At 35.8% G+C, this 22,198-nt stretch overlaps 1 protein-coding gene across 7 annotated transcripts in view; it reads left to right on the forward strand.

Annotated features, from left to right (window-relative positions):
• Filip1 (filamin A interacting protein 1) overlaps nt 1-22,198 on the forward strand; it is a 180,933-nt gene that overhangs the window by 101,271 nt on the left and 57,464 nt on the right. For all 7 annotated transcript variants that reach the window (XR_007109450.1, XM_047558227.1, XM_047558226.1 and 4 more), the window contains one exon: nt 20,187-20,360. Coding sequence is in view for 6 of the 7 variants with exons in the window: in XM_047558227.1 (XP_047414183.1) it covers nt 20,187-20,360 (174 nt within the window). In the remaining variant the exon portion in view is untranslated. The remainder of the gene's footprint in view (nt 1-20,186; nt 20,361-22,198) is intronic.

A 22,198-nucleotide genomic window follows, 5' to 3' on the forward strand; every position in this document is an offset into this window, starting at 1 on the left:
TTATCAAAGTTTCAGGTGATTCCAAAGTGCTGCCAAATATGAATCACTGCTTTAGATCAAGGAAGTGAAGGGAACATTCTCAGAAGAATTTGTGAACTTAGGAGAGTTTGCCTGTAATTGGATGTTGAGTTTTAGAGAGCACAGTGGGAAAGTTTTATGAGATGGGTGAGGTATAGGAATAGAAAAGATGATGGCAGAGTTAAGTACAGATTTGAGTTTGGAGATGGTGGTAGGGAGGAGTTTTCTCTGTTTTTTACTGGTAGTGCCAAAAGTACAGTTACAATATCAGAAGCACATAATCATTTCCTTCATTTGTGGTTTTAGTGAATCCTTGGGAGGTATAGCTCAGAAAAGTCATGCCAGATACCCCAGAAAGAGATGTTTCAAATGGTTTTCTATGATTAAGTAATTTTTGGACCTTCATAATTGATACCTAAGAACATGACACCTTGCATGAGACAGCCACCAGCATATGAGCTAGAACACATGTGCCTATATTGTTGCAGCCCCATGGTGTCTGCAACACTAGTTCTAGGGGATCCAGCATGTGTGGAGAGTGGCAGCAAAAAGAGGGCATTCACACTACATTCTTGTCGGCCTTGAAGATCACGGAGAATTTCGAAAGAAATCTAGGGATATTCCCATAATATTTTTTAACAAGGGTGGCCACTGTTGAGTGTGAAATGATGAGTTCAGTGCTGAGAAATCTGACAACACTGGTTGACTGACCTCATCCACCTGCCTCTTCCATTTAGTCATCCCCACCACACTCTCATCTGACCATTCATTTGCGCATGACAAAGCACCACGATGACAGCTCAGATAAGGTTCCTGACCACAAATGCTCAGCAGAGGTCATTGCCTATCAATTGTCTGAAACAATGAAGTTTGGCAGCTTAAAAACTATAAATAAGCAGCAGGAGTTTGAAATAAATTAGGGGGACCTGAATCACTTCATCAACTTTATCAGAATCAAGAATGTTCCGTCCCTAAAAGTTTCCAGCTATTAATATAAATGTTGGCCAGTGGTTCTTGGTTATTTATTTTGAGAAAAAAAAAAAAAAAAAAAAGAAGAAAGAAAGAAAGAGAGATGCATTTTAAGTATTATATAAGCTAGTATAGCAGAGAATATTTCAATACCAGACTTAATGTCATACTGCCAGATAAAGCTTAAATTTAGCCTATTATGAAAAACACAAATCCTAAGGGTCTACAGTAATGAGACAACTGATACTTATCATGCTTAAGCAGAGCACTCTCCACTTTGATGATTGATTATTGGACGTAATTGATAAGCTTACAAAAAAATCAAGTTTTTCCAACATCTTCCCTTAGGAAGACTATCAAACCTATCAATCAAGTCTTAGTCAACTGTAGGAACTGCATTTAGGAAGAAAGCAGGCTGTAAGTAATAGTTTACATATGTGAGCATCTGAAAATTAAAATATCAAATCAAATCTTTTGAGTTCATCAAGCACGTTCCTATTACTAATGAATGAATAATGTATTTAAATACAGTCAAATTTTAGTGACATGTCTATTACTATGTTTAGGATATCAATTTTTATAGTCATAAACTGCCATTGACATGCATGCCAGCATTCCCTCAAGCGTACTTGGTAGCATTCAAATAACTAGTAAAATGTCGACTTTGAAAAAAAAATGCTGATTTCACATTTAAAAAATTAATTAGCATATGACTTAATTTCTATTTGAGATCACTGCAGTGTATTTAGTAGTGATTTAGTGTAACAGAGTCAGATTGTCTACATTTGTATTCTGACATCACCACTCATCCACTTATCAGGTTTGGGGCTTTGGGCAAATTTATGAAATTCTTAGTACCAGCCCAGATACCTCATTTATGAATGATAATAGTAATAGTATATCTGATAAGGTTATTATAAGGTTTAAATGAGATAACGTTTGCAAAGCACTTTGTACATTTCCTGGCATATAGTAAATGCTCAATAATATTAGGGAGAGACATATACAGATGCTAGAATAAAATAAAGGCAAGGGGGAGGGAAAGAATAAGATAATAAAAAGAACCAATCAAATATAAAATAAGAGTTGAGTGAAAGGAAGTCAAGTAGAGTAGAGGAAGGAGAATGGAGAGGGGAAGGAGAACGGGAGGGAAAAGGGAGGGATCTTGAACTGAAATCGATTTCCATGCATGTATAGTTTGTTGGGATGAACCCAACTATGGTGTATATAAAGCTCTACTAAAAAAAAAAAAATATTAGGGAGAGAGAACATGTGCGTTGTTACATATTTATATATCTACAGAAAAAAACCATCCACTTCAAATTATGAATAGAATTAGTCCTGGAGAGTAAACTTGGGAGGATATGGCATACACCTCTCACTTTTTCTCTAACCACTTCTATAATATTGACTTTTAAAATAACAAACACTTACTGTATCATAATTTTATATCTTTTTAAAACTTTTGATGGTGTATCTAAAGAGATAATTTATCACACTAAATTAATCCAGAGAAAGCATAATTCAAACTCATTTGTACAGAATTAAGACTATAGAGGAGACCATAAATAACAACTTATTTCGTGGGGGCAATATTAAATGCATAATCAAATCTATGGTCTCAGTTACTCCTTTGAGTTGAATAGGACTTTGTTATTTCCACCAGAATTGAGAAAGCAGAGAGACTCGCTGGTTCTTACCTATTACTAACATGGTGATAGCAGAGCCCGAAACCCAACTCAAGAGCCCTGATTCCATCAGACCCCTTCCACTAATCTATTTCATCTACAGTTTTGATCATTCCCCAGGAGCCCCAGTTTTAAAGAGACAAGTAAGGGCTCATTTACATAATCTTGAAACCAAGCAGAGTGGAGGGTAGCAAGTCTTCCAGTGAACTGGCTAATTGGTTTTAGATCTATATAAAAAGCATATGTGAAAACTCAAAATATCATTATTCTGATAATTTCTTATTTCTTGTAAGGATTAAATACGTTGATGTTTTAGGGTTTCATGACTAATAATCTAAGTCTTTTACCTTGTGGATAATTTAACATGTTAGCTTTGGTTGAGATCTCATTCTTCTGGCTGCAGATTCACAAGATCCCCCAAAGAGGCTATTCAGTAATTGTGATGCATTCCTGTAGCATTTAAGACTAAGCCCTAAAAGCTTTGCTTTGTATACTTGATCTGTAGCGACCTTTAGAGTTTGCTGCCCATTCAACCGAAGGTCTTCCTTGTGAAATCATATAATAGTGTCCCAGTTCACTTTCTGTTACTTGATATCACTGAACAAAAATACCATTATCAGTGTCTGAGAAAAAAAAAGATATGGTACCCTGTCTCTTTAAAAGTTTAAGAATAGCATGCACAGTAGAGTTAATTCTATCGGGGGCTCTGCCCTGAGAATTTTCTGGCCCAGAATCAAGTTACAGATAATTAATTATGTCAGTGAAAAGCTCTGATGGCCTGTTCTCTTCAGAGAAAAGTGACATCATCCATAGAATTCTCTGGCAATAAAGAAGAACAAAGCTGTGAGTGCAGGAAATAACAGACAGATGTCCATGAGTGCATATTTTATCTACTTCAAAGTACATCTCAAGAAGTCATGCTCTAGGGCGGTCTCCCAGCAGCAGTGGCTTGGCAAGGGGTCTCAGCGAGTGGGAGAAGAAAGTTTACAGGACTGGGTTCATTGCCTCACATGCTCTGGCCTAAACACTGAAGTGTGGTGTTCTTAGGGAAATTACTAAAAAGATGACAGCGCTCAAAAAATGTTGGCAAGATCCTAGCAAGCCAATCGAGTTATGCAGTGTGGGGAAATTGGACCAGATGGTGGAGGCCATGTTTGCGGATGAATGTTAGTGCAGGAAACACGACCCAGTGAGTATAGTTCCCAGGCCTTCCCTTACTTTGGGCTCACATCAATTTTCACAGAAAACTGTGACTGAGCCCCACAGCAGCATGTAAGGAAAAGAACAAATATTTTATTAATGATATGACCTTGAGCAATCAATTTCCTTTCTTTGAGCTTTATTTTCTTCGTCTGTAAAATGGAATTAAGAGAAATTAAATAATTCTCCTAAAAGAATTTTGTCCACACTAGGCTGCAATGTAATATTGGTTATTATTAAATTCAACTCTGTCCTTCCCAGTAAAATATATTAGTTCCATATTATATATCTAGAGTCAGACTTAAATTAACTGAAACAATGTTTACTTACACAAACAATTTTAGGTGTAATAGAAAGATCATTGTTTCAAAATTTCCAATACTGGAGGATCAAATATTCTGCTAATGGACACATAATCCTTTGATCCAAAACTACCTGTTCCAGTACTTTCTTTTAAGAACTATTTTATCTAATTATCTAAGTAAAACCAGTTCTACAGAGGTCATTTAAAACATACATTCTCAATGAGACCACTGAGGTTTACAAGAGGGTGAAAATTGACTCTTAGGTGGGGAGGTGTGAGGAAATTTTAGATTTGACAATGGTTTATGGCTCTCAGAAGTACAGATATATAGATATATATAGAGAGAGATATATAGATATACATAAAATACATCTTCAGTATTAAATTTCTTAGGGGAAGGGAATAAGGTAAAAATATCCAAAAAAATTTCAGAAGACAAAACTGAAAAAAATTTTAAAACACTGATTTAAAAAAATTTCAAAAGTTATAAAGAAAAATATAAATTATCCATAGTTCTGAAAGAACAATTCAAATATTTTGGTATTTTTCTTCACAAGTATTATTTTCCATAATAGCAAGCACATTTTGTATACAACTTTGAATATTGATTGAAGGCACTTTCTTCATCATTCAAATTTATTGAAATACAGTGTTTTGTTTTGTGTGTGTGGTGCTGGTATTGAATCCAGGGTCTTGTGCATGCTAGACAATAAAAGGTAATTATTAAATCTTGCACAATATTTTATCTTGTATTATACTCAAATGTTTCTGAAATTTGGAGTTTCTTTGATTTTTTTTCTGTTAGAAATAATATATTTGTGCAACAATCTATCTTTCTTATTAAAGTACTTAATTAAAAGATATGAATAGTTTAAGGTATGTATAAATACATATATATTGGGGGGGTACTAGGGATTGAACCCAGGAGTAGTTAACCACTGAGCCACATCCCCGTCCTTTTTTTATTGTGTATATTGAGATAGGGTTTTGTAAGTTGCTTAGGGCCTCACTAAGTTGCCAGGCTGGCTTTGAACTTGCGATCCTCCTGCATCAGCCTCTGGAGCTGCTGGAATTACAGGCTTACACCGCTGCATCCAGCTAATATTTTTAATTTAATATTTGTAAAGACCTGTGTGTGTGTCTATTAACAGATTATTTTCAGAACTTCCTCCAATCTACAAGGAGGTTGGAAATGGGAGTGCCCATTGACATTTAGTGAGCAGTAGTCTTCTTTGCTACTCCTCTATCCAATGATCTTCTTCATGGCTTTAAAATACAAGTGATCCTCATTATTTTCAGATTCTGTAACTCTGAATTTGCCTACTCAATAACATTTATTTTAATCCTTAAGTCAATAATTGCAGTGCTTTCAGGTCCATACTCAGTCATGCACAGAAAGGCAAAAAAACTTAATTGCCTGGTAGGCACATTCCCAAGCAGGATTGAACACATGCTCTGCCTTCCTATTTCAGCCCTTATATTGCAGTCAAGTGTCTTTCATGGTATATTTAGTGTCATATTTTCCACATTCTTGTGTGTGTGCATGTGTATATACATGTGTGTATACACACATATATATACACACACACACATATTATATGTGTATATAATGTATATATGTATATAAATATATATGTATATATGTATGTATAAGTATATAATGTATATTATGTGTGTATATAATATGTGTGTGTGTGTGTGTGTGTGTGTGGTTTTATTGTTTACAATGGTCCCAGCATAATTCTGAAGTCCAAAGTTTTCAAGCACAAAAAAGCATGTGACATCCTTTCAGGAAAAAAAAAAAATTATGTGTTAAATAAATTTCCTTCCTCCAGATATGAGTTGTAGTCCTATTGATAGTGAATTCAGTGTTCATTAATGTAAGATTAGTAAAAAGTACATTGGTTGATGGATGGATGGAACTGTTTTGAAGAGAGCTCACAGGTTCAGTATTTCTAGCAGTTTTATAGATCATAAACTACTGTGAACGATGAGAATTAACTGTAGTTAATTTCTACTTCCTCACATACGTTGAGGAATCTGAATCATGGGGAAGTTTTCACAGGGATTTTGTGAACATAAATGAAAGTAATAAACTAATATCTTTTGGAATCTGAACTTTCTCTATTGAAAGGTAGATGTTTGTAAAAAGAGTTCTGGTACTCAAAGAAGATGTACATGCTTTGAAAAGAAACACAAATTTGATATATAAGTAGGATGCTCAAGCATGTGTGCAGACACACAATTCATTCATTTAACAAATGTTATTGAGCACCCCCTTGAGTCAGTCATTGTGTGACAACACAAAGAGAACAAAAGGCTCTTGCCCTCAGTGAGCTCTCTTTCTTGCAAGGAGGGAGGAAATGAACAATTGCTAAACATGAAGCGCTAACTACTGTGACTAAGGAAGTATCGGACATCAGAAATGACAATTCTGCAAATTTTGTTTTTAAGAATTCATTCTCAAATTGCAGAACATCATATAACTCCTAAATAATAGCACTTAGGTAATGGCACAATAAAATATTCTTGCTTAAAATTTTTTGAATGTGTCTCAACTCTGGTCCAATATACTGAAAAGGCAAGATAATTTTATGAATAGATGAAATGAGCTATACTTTCTCTTTGAAATGTAAGTTTGGCATTTTAGATGGATACATGGTTTCTAAGGCCAAATATTGCCTGTGAAAAGCAGTCTGCAAATCACAAATTATATAGAAGTTTGTGACTCTTTCAGGGATCTCTTTTCTTTAAAAAGGAATGCCAAGTAGGAACACTATGGGATTATTGTTAAATATTTTTAAAAAACAATTTTTAAAAAATTAACATTTTGGGGGGTGCTTATTTATTTTTAAAATTGTCTTTTCTTAAACCAGAGGGCTTGACTTTGGTTGCATCCTTCATTTGTAGGCAATGCCTACTTTTAGCAAAAGTACTAGTACAAGATGTGCTATTTCACAGTTTCTTATTAATAATGCGGTTTTAAATAGAATACTTAGAAGCATTTAGAAAAAAAAAACAATGTTATTTCTGCTGTAATACAATCTTTTGACAGTGGTGAAGGAACTGCAGACCTAAGTAAATACGGTAGTCCAAACTGTTGAATTAGAGAGGGAGCTGCTTCTTCAAATCACATCAAGAAATAGCACAAGAAGCTCCAAAGTGCAGATGTGAGCTGACATGGGTTTGCCACTGGTCTGTTAGCTTCATGGAATCAGAATCACAGATATTGTTATGAGTGGTTTGAGAAGTCACAGGATATTGAAACCAACAAAGATGAGAAAAGGTATCTTAGCCTTTGACTTACTGATTCAGGATGCGGAAAGACTTTTGGTAGCGTTGCCCAGTAGATCCAGTTGTCCCAAATCAGCCACCTCACTGTTATGAGAGGAGAACAAAAAGAAGAAATTGGTTTTTTATTGAACACCTGCTGTATACAATATTAGATGTTTCATATGTATTTCATTTTCATACTAAGTTGGGAACTGAAGTTCAGAGTCAACTGACACAAGTCACATAGCTGTAGTCAACAGTAGAGCCACAGTCTGACTGACTCCTAAGGGGTAAGGTAACTGAAATCTACCAGGTACCTTGTATATATTAGCTCACGTAAAATCTATGAAGTAGCTACTGCTAGACCCATTTTACAGTTTGGAGAGGCAAACTCACTCACTCAAGGTCACACTGCAGTAGGAGTTTATGTCTCTAACACAAGATTCCTAAATGCCTGTTTTTCCTACCACACTGTACCTCTTGAGTCGGGATAAAAGTCAGCAAAAAACTAGCTCTAAGTTTACATCAGGAACATGTTTTCTAAAAAAGACAAAAAGCAAGTGAACTCAGCATCCACTAATAATATATATCTTTAGAACATCAGAAAATTTTTATTGATAATGACGTTTTAAAAAAGACATTAACTTACATATGTCATATTCTTTAAGTAGAAAGGGATTTTATAATACATTTGAGGATGCACCTACTCTCAAACCTTAAAATGATTTCAAGTGCTAACTCTTGATTTCTTTTTTATTAAGACAAATACCCAGTGTGAAATTTTTCCTGATTTCAGAATGGCTGAGATTTTCTTGTATTCTTGTTCAAAAAATTAAACTATAATATTGCTATGTATGTTATAAGCAGAATTCACTTAGAGGTCAGAAACTGAACTCAATGTTATGTGGTACAAATAAACCTCATGTATAAATACTATCTAGACAATGTAGTTTTATCTCATTTGGCTGAAATTATTACTCTTTTGAAAGAGTATTCCTCACATTTCTCAACTCTCACCAGTCTGAGGATAAAAATAAGATCAAAGGCTACCATCTTTCTCTCTCTTACTTCTGTAGTCCTCCTGCTCAGTGAAAGTGCCAAGCTCCTTTACATTCCTCTCTTAAGTCCTAAAAGACCCCAGAAAATGACCTATACATGTTCTACACGCCCCTCTGGGCGACCATTGGCATTTGCTCTTTTGCCTTTCTTCCTGTCCATTCCACTGTGGTCACATGGCTAACCCTGTAAGTGCCTGCTGGAAGCATGGTCAACACTACTGTGTGCCCCAAAGGCATTCTCCTCTGTTGATGGCAGTGAGTGTCCACTTGGAAGCCGCTCAGGCTGATATCTACACTGAGAACATAAGATACAGAGAGAGCCGCTTCTCCCCAACCTCCCCCCTTCCTGGGGAAGCTGTAATGCCTTGAATTCTAATTTACCAATTCCTCTGGTTTTTATTTGGGTCTTTTATTGCAATCCCTCACCCCAGGATTCGGGCATGGGTGGAGGGGGGTGGGCTGGATGGGATTCTGAGTGACAGGCACTGTGCTGCACTCAGACTCACCCTTCCCCTCTGACCCTGCTTCATTGTTCTTCAACCAAAATGGTGCCCTTCCTCCCTTGGGATGAGTTCTTTCCCAGGAAGAGCCTCAGTCCCTCATGCAAATAGCTCTGCAGCAAGGCCATCATGCCAGTCATGATTTTGCTCAAGCTAGACTAATACCATCTAGAGACCTCCTGAAAAGGAGACAATCAGGAAAAAGGAAGAAGGTAAAGAAAATCTAACCTAATAGGCAGAGTCGTGCAGGAGATGCTTCATCTGTCCTGGGTCTGGTCTTGCTGGTTTATGTTCAAAGGATCATATTTACTGAGCTGGATAAACAACCACAAATATCTGTGCTTTAGCAATGACTTCTCCATGTTCCAAGGAATTCAGCTTCTCACCTGTTTCACAGAAAGTGGGCAGCTTAAGGGCTCTCCCAAGGTCTTTATTTGCACAAAACAGAAAGCTTAGTCTTTGGGAATTTAAGAAATTTTATACTGTAGGATCATAGTTCCACATGAGGGAACCTATGACCTTATCTAATTTCTAATCCAGGACATAGCAGCTGTCTTACTATTAATATCCCAATGTGTACAAAAAAGAAAAAAGAAGAAAACCAGATAATAGAAATGCATTTAAATCCATGAATGACAATGAAATTTAGATGACTAATTATGAGGAAAATATGACTATCTTTTAAAAATTTATTACATGGCATTTTAGTTGATTTTTAAATTGGTAATTTCTACATAAAGGATTGGAAATGATTTTTATTTTCTTTATTTGATGTTTTGGGGTGAACAAGGAAATTTTAACTTTAAAAAAATTGTGGTAAAATATACATAATATAAATCTCACCATTTTAACTATTGTTAATTATACAGTTCAGTGGCATTAAGCACACTGGTCTTGTGCAACTATCACCACCATCCGTCTCCAGAATTTTTTAATCTCCTAAACCAGAAACTCTATACCTGTTAAACAATAATTTCCTTTTCCCCATCTTCCCTTGCCCATGGCAACCACCATTATACTTTCTGTCTCTATAAATTTGACTACTCTGAGTACCTCATGTGAGTAGAATCCTATTTGTCCTTTTGTAACTGACTTATTTGAAGTAGAGTAACACCTTCAAGGCTCATTCATAGGGTGGCATGTGTCAGAATTTCCTTCCTTTGTAAGGTTGAATGATATTCCATTGTGTATATATAACATATTTAGTTTATCCATTCTTGTGTCAAGGACACTTGGGTTGCTTCCACTTTTTGACTATTGGGAATAATGCTGCTGTGAACAAGGTATACAAATAGCTAATCAAGTCCCTGCTTTCAGTTCTTTGGAGGTATATACCTGAAGTGGAATGGGTAATTATACAATCTACTTTTAACTTATTGAGGTATTTTCCGTGTTGTTTTCTATAGTGGCTGCACTGTTTTACATGTCCAGCAGTACCACACAAATGTTCCAATTTCTCTACATTCTCACTAACACTTATTTTCTGTTTTGTTTTGTAATAGCTATCCTAATAGGTGTAAAGTGCTACAATCTAACCATGGTTTTGATTTGCATTTCTCTAATAGTTCATGATATTAAACATCTTTTAATGTGTTTATTGAAAGTTTCTTTGGCGAAATATCCATTCAAAACCTTTGCCCATTAAACGTGTTTTAATTGTAGAAGTTCTTTAATATTCTGGGTATTAACCCCTAGAAACCATATGATTTGCAGATATTTTCTTCCATTCCGTGAATTGCTTTTCACTCTGAAGATTGTGTTCTTTGATGCACAAAGATTGTGACATGGTCTAATTAATCTATTTTTCTCTTTTGTTGCCTGTGCTTTTGGTATCATATCCAAGAAATAATTGCCAAATTCAATATCATGAGGCATTTCTCCCATACTTTTTCTAAGAGTTTTGTAGTTTTATCCTTATGCTTTGATTAATTTTGAGTTAATTTTTGTATAAGCTAATAAGGTAAGGGCCTAACTTCATTCTTTTATATGTGGATACCCAGTTTTCCCAGCACCATTTGTTGAAAAGATTCTCCTTTTCCCATTGAATGTCTTGGTACCTCTATGGGAAATCATATGACTATATATTCAAGAGTTTTTTTATGGACTCTCTTCTATTGATCTGTATGTCTGTCTTCATGACAGTGCCATACTATTTTAATTAGCGTATTTGTAACAAGTTTTGAAATCAGGAAGCATGAGACACCTCCAATTTTGTTCTTTTGCATGATCATTTTGGTTATTCAGGGTCTCTTGAAATCCATATAAATTTTAGGATGAATTTTGAAAAATCATTTCTGACGAAAACATCATTGACTTTTTTTACTTGTAAAATTCAAGCTTTCATGGTGATGATAAGAGCAAGTTTTAACCTGAAAAAAATAGCATTTACTTCTTTAATACAAGAGTTCTTTTGGATGATATTCAGTCTGAAGTGCTAGTCTTTAATGAAGAAACTCTGTAGGAAGTCTTAGTCTACATTGAACATATAGTTGCAGAGGAAATTTTTTTTTCCCAGAGAAACCAGAAGTCACATTTTAGCTCCAGTGGCCTTTTAAATTAACCATGTCTAAACGTTCTCCTCATATGTTGTGTACTAGTAATCATGGTAATTTTACTTTCCAAAGTTCAGGGGAAAATGGGTTGAATTTCTATAATAATAGCTAATACATTATAAATTACATAGTTTCTCTTTTAATCCATTTATAATATTATTATTTACCTAACTAGGATAAACAGCATAATTTAGTTTGCATGAGATTTAAAGAGAGTCCATTTCCTGTTGCAGCATTCTGGTGGAATGTACTGTTTTTCCTTACTCAGTTTACATATTTTCTTTTTGGAATAAACTTGAGAAGAACAAAGTGACTCCTACATTGTAGACAAAGATGTCAGATGAAAGGGCAGAGAGACTGACAAAATGCAATTGTTTAGATCTTTTGAACAAGGATAAGTAGTCACAGTTGTTCTGAGATTTTCAGGACTTCATGCCTTTCTGACTTCACATCACTTAATTTTACTTTTCTTTATTTCAACAAATATTTACTGAGTGCCTATCATGTGGCAGGCACTCTTAGAGACACTGTAGATCCAGTGTCCTCACCGCAGCTCACCGCCAAAGAAGGAAATAGACAAGTAAACTAATAAATCACCTTATGTAAATAGATACAGAACAGTTGAGTTCCTAGGATGGGGTAGAAGTCACAGAATGGGCAAGTACCAATCCTCTAAGACCATCTCTTCTAGGGCTCCTTGGCTCAGCAATGGGGCCTTGTTTGCGTAGTTAAGTAAACAATACAAAGGAGTGACAGTGTTTGGGAACTGTGTCATTCTGGTTCTTCCATAAGCAGAGAACTAGATTTAGTTTTTCCTCAAAATGGATCTTTCATTGAACGTCAGCAGCTCGTGGCAGGAGTGCCTTGTTTAATGTGCCCAGTGTCATTAGGTGGGGCGTGCCTCTTGAACTTCCCACTGGGTATCCTTCACAAGCAACTGAGTGGAGTTAATATCTAAGAATCTTTCCCAAACTGTCTGCCTCAAGCAAAAAAAAAAAAAAAAAAAAAAAAAAAAAAAATTCAATCTGTGTTTTGTCTTAAACACTCAGATAAATAATTAAATTGTATTAAAAGCCTGGGTTGGAAAAAGGTTGATTAGTAGTTATTAAGCTATAGTTAGGGGCAAGAAGTTCTGGTGTTCTGTTACTCAGCAGGGTAACTATGGATAATGACAATATACTGTATATCTCAAAAAAACCTGAAGGATTTTGAATGTTTTCATCACAAGCAAATTATTAATGTTTTAGTAGATGTTTATCTTGACTTAAACATTACATAGCATATACACGTGCTGAAATATCACACAGTACTTCATAAATGTATACAATTCTATGTGTCAACTAAACACAAATAAATAACCAGGCGTGGTTGTGCAGGCTTGTAATCCCAGTGACTTGGGAGGCTGAGGCAGAAGGATTGCAGGTTCAAAGACAGCCTAGAAACTTAGTGAGGCCTTAAGCAATTTAGCAAGATCCTGCCTCAAAATAAAAAATAAAAAGGTTGGGGATGTGGCTCAGTGGTTAAGCACCCCTGGGCTTAATCCCTGGTATCCCAAGTAAATAAATAAAATTTAAGTTGTATTAACGTTGTGAAAAAAATGAACTACTTATTGCTCCTCTCGTTGTCTTTCAGTAAGCTTAGTGCTTCAGGAAATGCATCGTTTATCTTCAGGGTCCAAGGCTCATTGTTCCATCCTGTGCTCCCAAGGTTACATATGTTCCAGCAAATGAGTGATCCTTCCACCACACAAATCTATGTCATTTATTGTCCTTCTGCATAAAGAAGTCTGCCATGAGAACACAAAATCTAAGCACTTTCTTACTTATTTTGGTTTTGTTTTTTTTTTTCAAAGATTGAAAACTCCAGCAAGTTTTAAAATAGTCCATATGATCACCAGGCATAATAATAATGGTGGCATTTTGCCTTTAAAGAAAGCTAAGATTTCAAATTTAGTTTTTTGACTGCCCTACTACACACAGGGATATTATGGAATATGCAGTCTCCTTTTCATTTGGGATTCCCATAAGATAACCAACTTGTCCCAGTTTGCCTAGGAGTGTCCTGGTTTTCAGAAGTCCAACTCCCTAGGACTCTGCTCTCCTTAGTCCCAGAAACACTAGGACAGTTGGTGACCCTGGTTTGTTCAGGACTGATAAACACTTCTAACAGTTTCCAATGACCTGGTGTGGGCTGCTGCTCTGAAGTGACCATGATTCTTGGGTGAAGAAAGGTCAGTGGGACTGATAACTCAGGGAGAACATTAAGAAATCTCTGGGGCAAGCAAGTCCCTAGGAACCAGATGACCCTGCTGAGAACCTAGATCTAATACCACCATGGTTTTAAATGTTTGGGTGCTGAATTGACCTACCTGTCCTAGAGCAGTGGCTTCTAAATGTAGACGTGCTTTAGCATCACCTGCAGAGATATTTTAAAACACAATTCCTGGAATCCACCAATAGATCTGCTGACTCAGAATTTTTGTGTCTTTAACACAGCAATTGAGTGATCCTTCTACCACACAAATCTGACCATGTCATTTATTGTCCTTCTGCTTAAAAATTTTAAAACTTCCTGCTGCTCCCTGAAAAAATGCAAACTCATTGCAGGGTTTACAAGGCACCCATGAGTCATCACTCACCTTGTGCCAACCTACGCATCTAAATATGTCTGGCCTTTGCAGAGTCTTCCCTCGGCCTCCACCACTCAACCGTTTTTCCTTCTTTCTTTCTCTGGCCCAAGTACTCACTGTGATTTCAGCTCACTTCCTCCAGGAAGCCTCCTCTGTTAGCTCATATTCAAGTCAATTGTTCTTCTAGATCAGGTTCTTAGCTCCCGGCATTTCCTTCATCGTCAGTGCATTATGTCATTTTGTAAATGCTTTTCAATTGTCTACATCCCTTCACATTTGAATTCCTAGAGTTGCAATTATATCTCTAATACTGAATATAGTGCACTGCACAAAGTAAATGTGTACAAATATTTACTGAATGAATGATTGGATTCAGCCCCCTTTTGAACCTGTGTTTTATTCTGCCCCTGTGCCCTCCCTTGACTTGAAATGAATCACATGCTCACCTGTGGACCTGGGCTTCACAGAGTAGCTCTTTGCTGCCCCCACATGTTTTGAATCAGCTCCTCATGTAGCCCACTCACAACCCTTGGTCCACCATGTCTGCACTGGCACAAAGAGGACCTAGGTCTGATGCAAGAGAAAGATGTGAATCCTTTCTGACTTTTTCTGTAGCCTAATTTCATTTTTACTCTCCTCTATCATTAGCAGTAAGTAAGTTGAACAATTTTATTGTCTCTTATTCTTCCAATTCCCTTCCTCCTCTCTGGTAGAAGAACAGCTCTTTTGGAGAATCTTTTCAGAGCATTTTTCTCTCTGGGTCATTTTACCTATATTCCAATGAAGTGGTCTATTTAGGAGTGCCCCAGAATTCTAGGACCTTAACCACTTGCTTCTGACTAAACTTACATGTGAAAATAGTGCTCAGAGACAGAAGCTTTCTGACATTTGGAATTTTATTCTGTTATGGAAAAATTAACAAGTTTCTCAATTTTGAGGTATAACAGTAATTTTATTCCCAAAATATAGGATCATTTTTACTTAGATTGAACTTTATATTTAAAATAGTGAACAAATTTATTGTGGTCACATCATCACCTTCAATAATCCACTGATTAAAAAGATGTCACAATATTGATTTATTGTATTTCACTATTCTAAATACTAGTATATTGAAGACAATATTGTTATTCTTCCTATGATTAACACAGAAGTTAAAAAGCTCTAAATAAGTTCATGGTGACTAGTGTAGTTTTAAATATATGATATATAGTATAACATCACCTTAGCCTATTTTGCTTTGGTAATTAGCTTCTAGGATAATTAAAGTAAGTTGAAATGTGCAATATATGTAGCATATCACCATTAATAAAGTTCAAGCATAAAGGGATTTTTAGGAAGAGAAATAATAGATATTTCACATCGGTAGGAACAATAGAAGTTATCTTCTAAAAGAATCAGAAAGATTTGGTCGAGATGATAAATAACAAATAATATTTGCATATTTTAAATTGAATAGCTTAAACTATTAAACTGAAATCACCTATTTACAGATTTGCTTTATCTGTATTCTCTTGTTAGAACCTGACAAAGTCCCTATGACATAGAAGAATTAGTGTCCCTACTTTACAAAGAAACTGAGTCAGAGAGATGAAATAACTTTTGGAAAGAGGTTGTTTAGATTTAAAAATTCCTTTTTGAAAAACTGTTCTTAAGAGCAAATTGTGAAATGTATAGATGGTTAAACTTCATCAGTTTTAAATTTTACATTTGACTGGGGAAAAAAAATATCTTACAAAATTCCTTTTCTCCCCATGTACAAAAAGTCTTCTAATGATAGGGACCTAACAGAACTATAATAAATCATTACCATTGACTTAGCACCTACTGTGTGCCATGTTCTATATTATGCATTTAATATATTTATGTCTGATGCCATCCTAACACCAATCACATAAGAAAGTTATTTGGCTCCTATTTCATAAATTAGGTCAAAGAAATGTTAGCAATTTGCACAAATCACACAAAACAATTAGGACTGGAAATTAGTGCTAAGTCTTTTTAAGCTGGAATCATTCTACTATACCATGATGTGAATTTTATTTCTATGTTTTAGTTTGTGTTTAGTTGCTTAATAGTTTTAAAATTTAACTAACTTGCTGGGTGGGGTGGCTCATACCTGTAGTTCCAGTAACTCAGGAAGCTAAGGCAGGAAGATGCAAGTTCAAGGCCAGCCGCAGCAACTTAGCAAGATCCTGTCTCAAAATAAAAAGCTCAGTGCTAAAGCGCCCTGGGTTCAATCCCCAGTATCTAAATAAATAAATAAAAACAAAATTTACCAAAAAAAGATTTAATTAACTTCCTTTATGCTCAGGTCATGCTTTGTGTTAACTCTCAAGTTTATCCAAATACAATTCGCATTTGAAAGCCACTTTCTGACTACATTTGTCTAGAATTAGGGACAAACACTTTTTCAGAATGTCATATGTGGAAAGGCAATATGTAAATAGCTCTTCTGTATTTCCTTCAGTGGTCTAGTTGGAATATGAGTAAATCAGAAAAAATGTTAGTGGGGCAAGTCCTCACACCACCCCATTGTTAGGATCCCCACCCACCTTAGTGGCCATTCTATCTTGAATTTGCTGCTGTGTTTAAATAATCCTAAAAGGAATCAAGGCAATGCCAAAACAAGGTATAGTACAATCTTTCTGCAATTTGGTTTTATGTTTTGTTTGTGTTAAATCCCAGGGACACTTATGTATAGCCAGAATGAAGGTGGCTTTCTCAGCATTGGGCATGTGAAAAACAGAACTTTCTACTATGTGATTTGCCCTTGTCCTTTTATGTGAAATAGAAATAATGAAGATTTTCTTTATAAAGGTGCAACTTCCTTTTTATAAAATTAATTACACATTCATTGTGGAAAGTTGAGAACGTACATTTAAGCAAAAGGTAAGGGAATAAAAGCAACCTTATCCCGCTACCCGATATTTTAGTGTCTGTTTTCTAAGCCATTTTCTTTCAGTCTTTAAAAAGTTTAATTACTCAAGTACTATATAATTGAATCTATGCCTTCAGTGGTGATTTCTTTTCTGAAGAATTTGAATTCTGCTTTTATCCTACTCTTTTCTTACATATCTGCACAATATATTATAGAGAATAGGAAGCAGACTATTTGAAATATTTGCATTTTATTTTGAATCAACCTCTCAAATTACAATATGCAAATAAATTCATTATCCTTTATTGTTTAAATATTTTAAATTTTATTTATTTTTTATTTTTTAAATTTGAGTCAGGGTCTTGCTAAGTTGCCTTGAACTTGCAATCCTCCTGCCTCAGCTTCCCAAGTTGCTGGGATTAAAGGTGTGCACCATCGTACCTGGTTTATTTTTTCCTCCCAAAGACAGTAAATTCTATATCTTCCATATAAGCCTTTACACTTCATAAGTTAAAATGTGAACTTTAGAAAACAGCCTTTACTTCATTTGATTTAAAGATGAAAAAAAAAAAGGACTGTATTGTTATGGTGACTTTCACCTTGACCACCTTATCATCACCATTTTTTCACTTTGAAATATGATTCTAAATTTTCCTTCCTTGTCACTCCATTAGTCACTAAATTCACAGTTTCTTTTTTCAGATGCAATTTTCAGCACTGGCTAAAGTTTAAGGCTGACCTCAGGTGTGAGGCGATAGAAAGGAGTAAGGTGACAATATCTTTTCAAAGACAGAAAAAGAAAAAGCACACACATCAAGGTAACATATTTTAGATTGAATAATACCAAGGATTATTTATCAGCTTAGTTGCTCTGTTTCCTAACTGATTAGTGTGACTATTTATTTAATTTCTGTTGCTATAACAGAATCCCAGAGGTTGAGTCCTTTATAAAGAAAAGAGGCTTCTCACAGTTTGGAGACTGAGAGTCCAAGATTGGGTAACTCCATCAGTTTGTTCTATTGTGAGGTCTGCCCTGGCTGCATCACAACATGGCAGATGGCATTATGGCAGAAGCATGTGTGAGAGGGAAAGAGCAGTCACATCTTGAGATAGGAAGCCAGAGAAATTCACTGGCCAGGCTTGTTCTTTTGCACAACTTGCTCTCTCAGGGAATATCCAGGGTCCCGTGAGAATTATATCAACCCGAGAGTGTTCCCAATGACCTAATGTTTACCTTCCACTAGGCTCCACCACTTCAAAGTTCCAGTACTTCTCATATCACCATACTGGGGAACAAGCTTCCAGCACACAACCCTTAGGAGACACACTCAAACTATATCCAAACCATAGCAGTGTGAGACAGTACTCTCAACCCTGGCATCACCTAGGAGCTTTAAAGTGAACTGATGCACAAGTCCTTCTACCAGAGATTGGAATGTAATTGGTCTGGGATGACCTGGGCATTGAGATTTTTTTAAAGTTCCCAGGTGATTCCCATACAGTCAGCTTGGAGAACTATTACTTTAGAAGATGCTTTGTGTTCACCTGTGAGATGAATGTAGGAGCACTTCCTTCCTGAAGACTAGTAACAAGTTATGTACCTGGAGGATCCTTCAGAATAGGGCCACTTCATACAGATATAGAATTCTGCCTTGCACAAGAGTACCTGGCAAAGGAGATGAGTAGCTGAAACTCAGCCCACTCTTCTCTCACTCACTAGGTGAGCTGCATAAGATTCACTCTGATTCAGAGCCATACCTTCTTTGAAGCAGCCACCTTTGTTCTAATTTAATTTGCATAAAGACACTGTACAGGCTAGCCTGACTTTGTTTAATGTTCCCAATCACTAGGTTCCTCAAAAGTAATTTTTTTTTTTTTTTTGGTCTTAAAATGAACACACACACATATGTGGTAGAGACACTGAAAAATTGCAAATCCTGTTTCACTGATGTCTCAGCAATAAGTCTTTAACCATCGTAATTAGATTAATTTGGAGACTGACAATGCAATAAAGTGGGGAACCTCAAGAAAGACCAACTTGTGATAGTCATATTGTAAACACAGTATTCGTGGTTGACTAGTCAGTTCTCTTGTTTAGACAACCATTATAATGATCCAGGTTTAAAGTTTCAAATCCATAGTTAGCATCAACACAGGGAACTCTAATCCATTGTCACAGACTGAAACTCTCTTCCCAACCAGTTTGTTCTTTAGTAAAAGTTGGAATGAAGTCAGATACTTACCCATCACCATTACTGGAAAAACAGTTCCAAGGATATGCCTGGATGGGAGTACCTTCAGCAAATGTCAGTTACATTACCATTAGCAATATCATCCCAGCTAACCAGTACAAAATATATCCAGATGCATTTGCATTATAGGATGGGGACCAAAGATAATATCATATAAAACCTACAATTACATGGTTTTCTCGAAAGCTTCAGTTAAAGTCGTGCTAAGAAACCAAAAGAACAACCATGACCCTACCAACCTGATCCATCTGCAGGCAGTTTGGATGTTCAAAGAGTAAAATTTCACTTTCAGCATGAATGCATTAGATGGAAAAACCCAGCCCAGTGTGGTGTGAATACTCAACCATGTGTTTCTGTGCAAGAGGTATTCTTGTTGAGGAAGAGGAAGACACTAATAAAGTTTGTTTGTTAATTACACATGGAGTTAGAGTTAGCTATAATTAACATGAAGAGAGCAGGGGTTTACCTTAAACTGGATTTGAATACTGCGTCGAGAGCATAAATAGAAACCTAGAAAATTTTAGCTTGTCTTTGACCTCATATGCACTGAAACTAGTTAGGTATACCAAGACCAGCCTTCCCCTGCCTCTTCTCTCAAATAATTGCTACTTAAATCAAGCAATTTTTATGTAGTTAATATTAGCACAAACCCTCTCTCTGCTTGCCTGCTTCCTAGCAACCTGAAGCAGAGTATCTGCTTGCCAATCTGCTCTTGGTTAAAAAAAAAGAACAGAATACCAGCAAATTTGCCAATAACCCTGAAGAGGTGGGAATGTATTCAATAAGCTCCAAGTTAATTTTGTGAGCCCATTATATGATTTACATTGTCAACCATCTGACCTTGCTGTACTTTCTGCCACAGGCCAGAGAAGATGTGATCCATATGTTGAAGACAGAGAAAACCAAGCCTGAGGTTCTGGAGGCTCACTATGGATCTGCAGAACCAGAGAAAGTGCTTCGGATTCTGCACCGAGATGCCATCCTTGCTCAGGAGAAGTCCATAGGAGAAGATGTCTATGAGAAACCCATCTCAGAGGTAAAAATATGATACTAAGTCCCCTAGAAGGAAACCTCAAAGACATATCTTCCCATTCTTCTATTTATATACTTGAACATTTTCTTTCAATGGGAAAATTTTTATAGTACACTGATGTAGAATTAAAGTATAATTAATTCAAGGTTGTAGTTGGTGGCTTCAGTGATAAGAATTTCAGAAGCTTTTACTTAAATATGCTTAAAAGTTTGAAATACACTTTCCATGTGATTTTAATAGTTACATGCTTTTATTATTGTTTTAATTCTCTAAGAAATTTGTGTATAAAAATTTGAAATGGTTGTCAGTTTTAACGTTGAGTTGTCAGGATTATTATCAAGTTGGTAATATAAAATTAAATCGATTTTATTATTAATATTTATGGTTATAAAATCAGTGGGTTTTTTGTATCTTAAAGACTGTTATAATTGAAAAGGTCTTATGTGAGTAGATAAAATACAATGATTGAGGCAAATTCCCAATAAAATTCTTAGAACAATTCTTTAAGATTAAATAAATCTGTAGGGATATATTAATCATTTTTATATAAGATTGTGTTAGGAACTATGAACTGCCCATTACTAATTATCTGTGATACAATATTTTTAAAAAAATACTTTCACATTGTAGTAGAAGTTTGATGCCAAATTAGGGTAGCAGTTTATGGATCTAGTCACACTGACTCCTGAAAATTCATGTGAAAAATTAATAGCTATGCAATTAGTATAATGAATGGAAAAAAACACAGAAATTGAAAGTCTAAAGCAACTTATTATAAAGTTAACTTTGACTTTTATCAAGTTTTCAGAGCAGCTCAGTTTGACAGATCTAAGAGACAACATATTCTTTAGACAGTATTCAAAACAGAATGACGCTTCATAATTTTCTAATTTATTCAATAAGGGTAACTTGAAGCTCTATTCTCAACTTTTCCTGAAATGTTAAGAGATGATTATGTGATGAAATACAGTGAACAAGTTGGATCCACTTCCATGTTCTAGATGCACCTTTACTAACTGTGTATGGCCTTACCTACAGGTCACATGCTCTTTAAGTCTCAGGGTCTTTATCTGTGAAGTGGGAGAAACCACAGTGCACACCTCATAGAGATGTGAAGATTAAACAAAGCAACACATATGAAGCTCTTAGCACAGCATCTGACACAGTACTAGGTACTCAGAAAAACATTAGCCATTAGTATTTGCTAGGATTTGAGGAAGATAATTGCTCCCTTGATTCCAAACATAGAGGGATTTGGGGAGGAAAAGACACATAGAGGTCAAAAACATACATTGATTTTATAATAATAGTAACTTGGATAGGATAATTCAGCTTGGATAAATGGTCTCATTTGAGCTTCCTAATTTTTTTCTACCAAGAGCTTTGAATGCCCACACAAGGAGAGATAGGTCTCCAGGGCAGACACCTGCAGAATCACTGCCTCCAATCCACTGAGTTCTTTGGACAGTACACAAAGGGAGGAGTTTCAGATCTACCTTCAGAAAGTAGGCCTGACCTCAACATTCCTTCCTCTGGACAGAGCAGCAGAGCAAAAACAACCAGCCTGTGATTTGTCCTGGAGCTGGCTATGCTGGGCATGCTTCTTTGTTCTTTTCTCCTCTCAGCAATCTGAGAGTCATTCCTCTTTTGGGGAGAAGTGAGTAAGGAGGTAGAGAGAAAGGAAGATGAAATTACTCTTCCTAGTACTAACAAATGAAGTCCTGCTTTGTGAGAGAAATAGAATGCCAGAAGGAAAAGTGTTTTGTTTTGTTTTTCTTTTTCACTACGTATAGACTTTTGATCTCTTAATCCTTTAGTATTAACAATCAAGTTCTTATTAT

Source organism: Sciurus carolinensis, chromosome 7, assembly GCF_902686445.1.
Source record: "Sciurus carolinensis chromosome 7, mSciCar1.2, whole genome shotgun sequence".
NCBI lineage: Eukaryota > Metazoa > Chordata > Mammalia > Rodentia > Sciuridae > Sciurus > Sciurus carolinensis.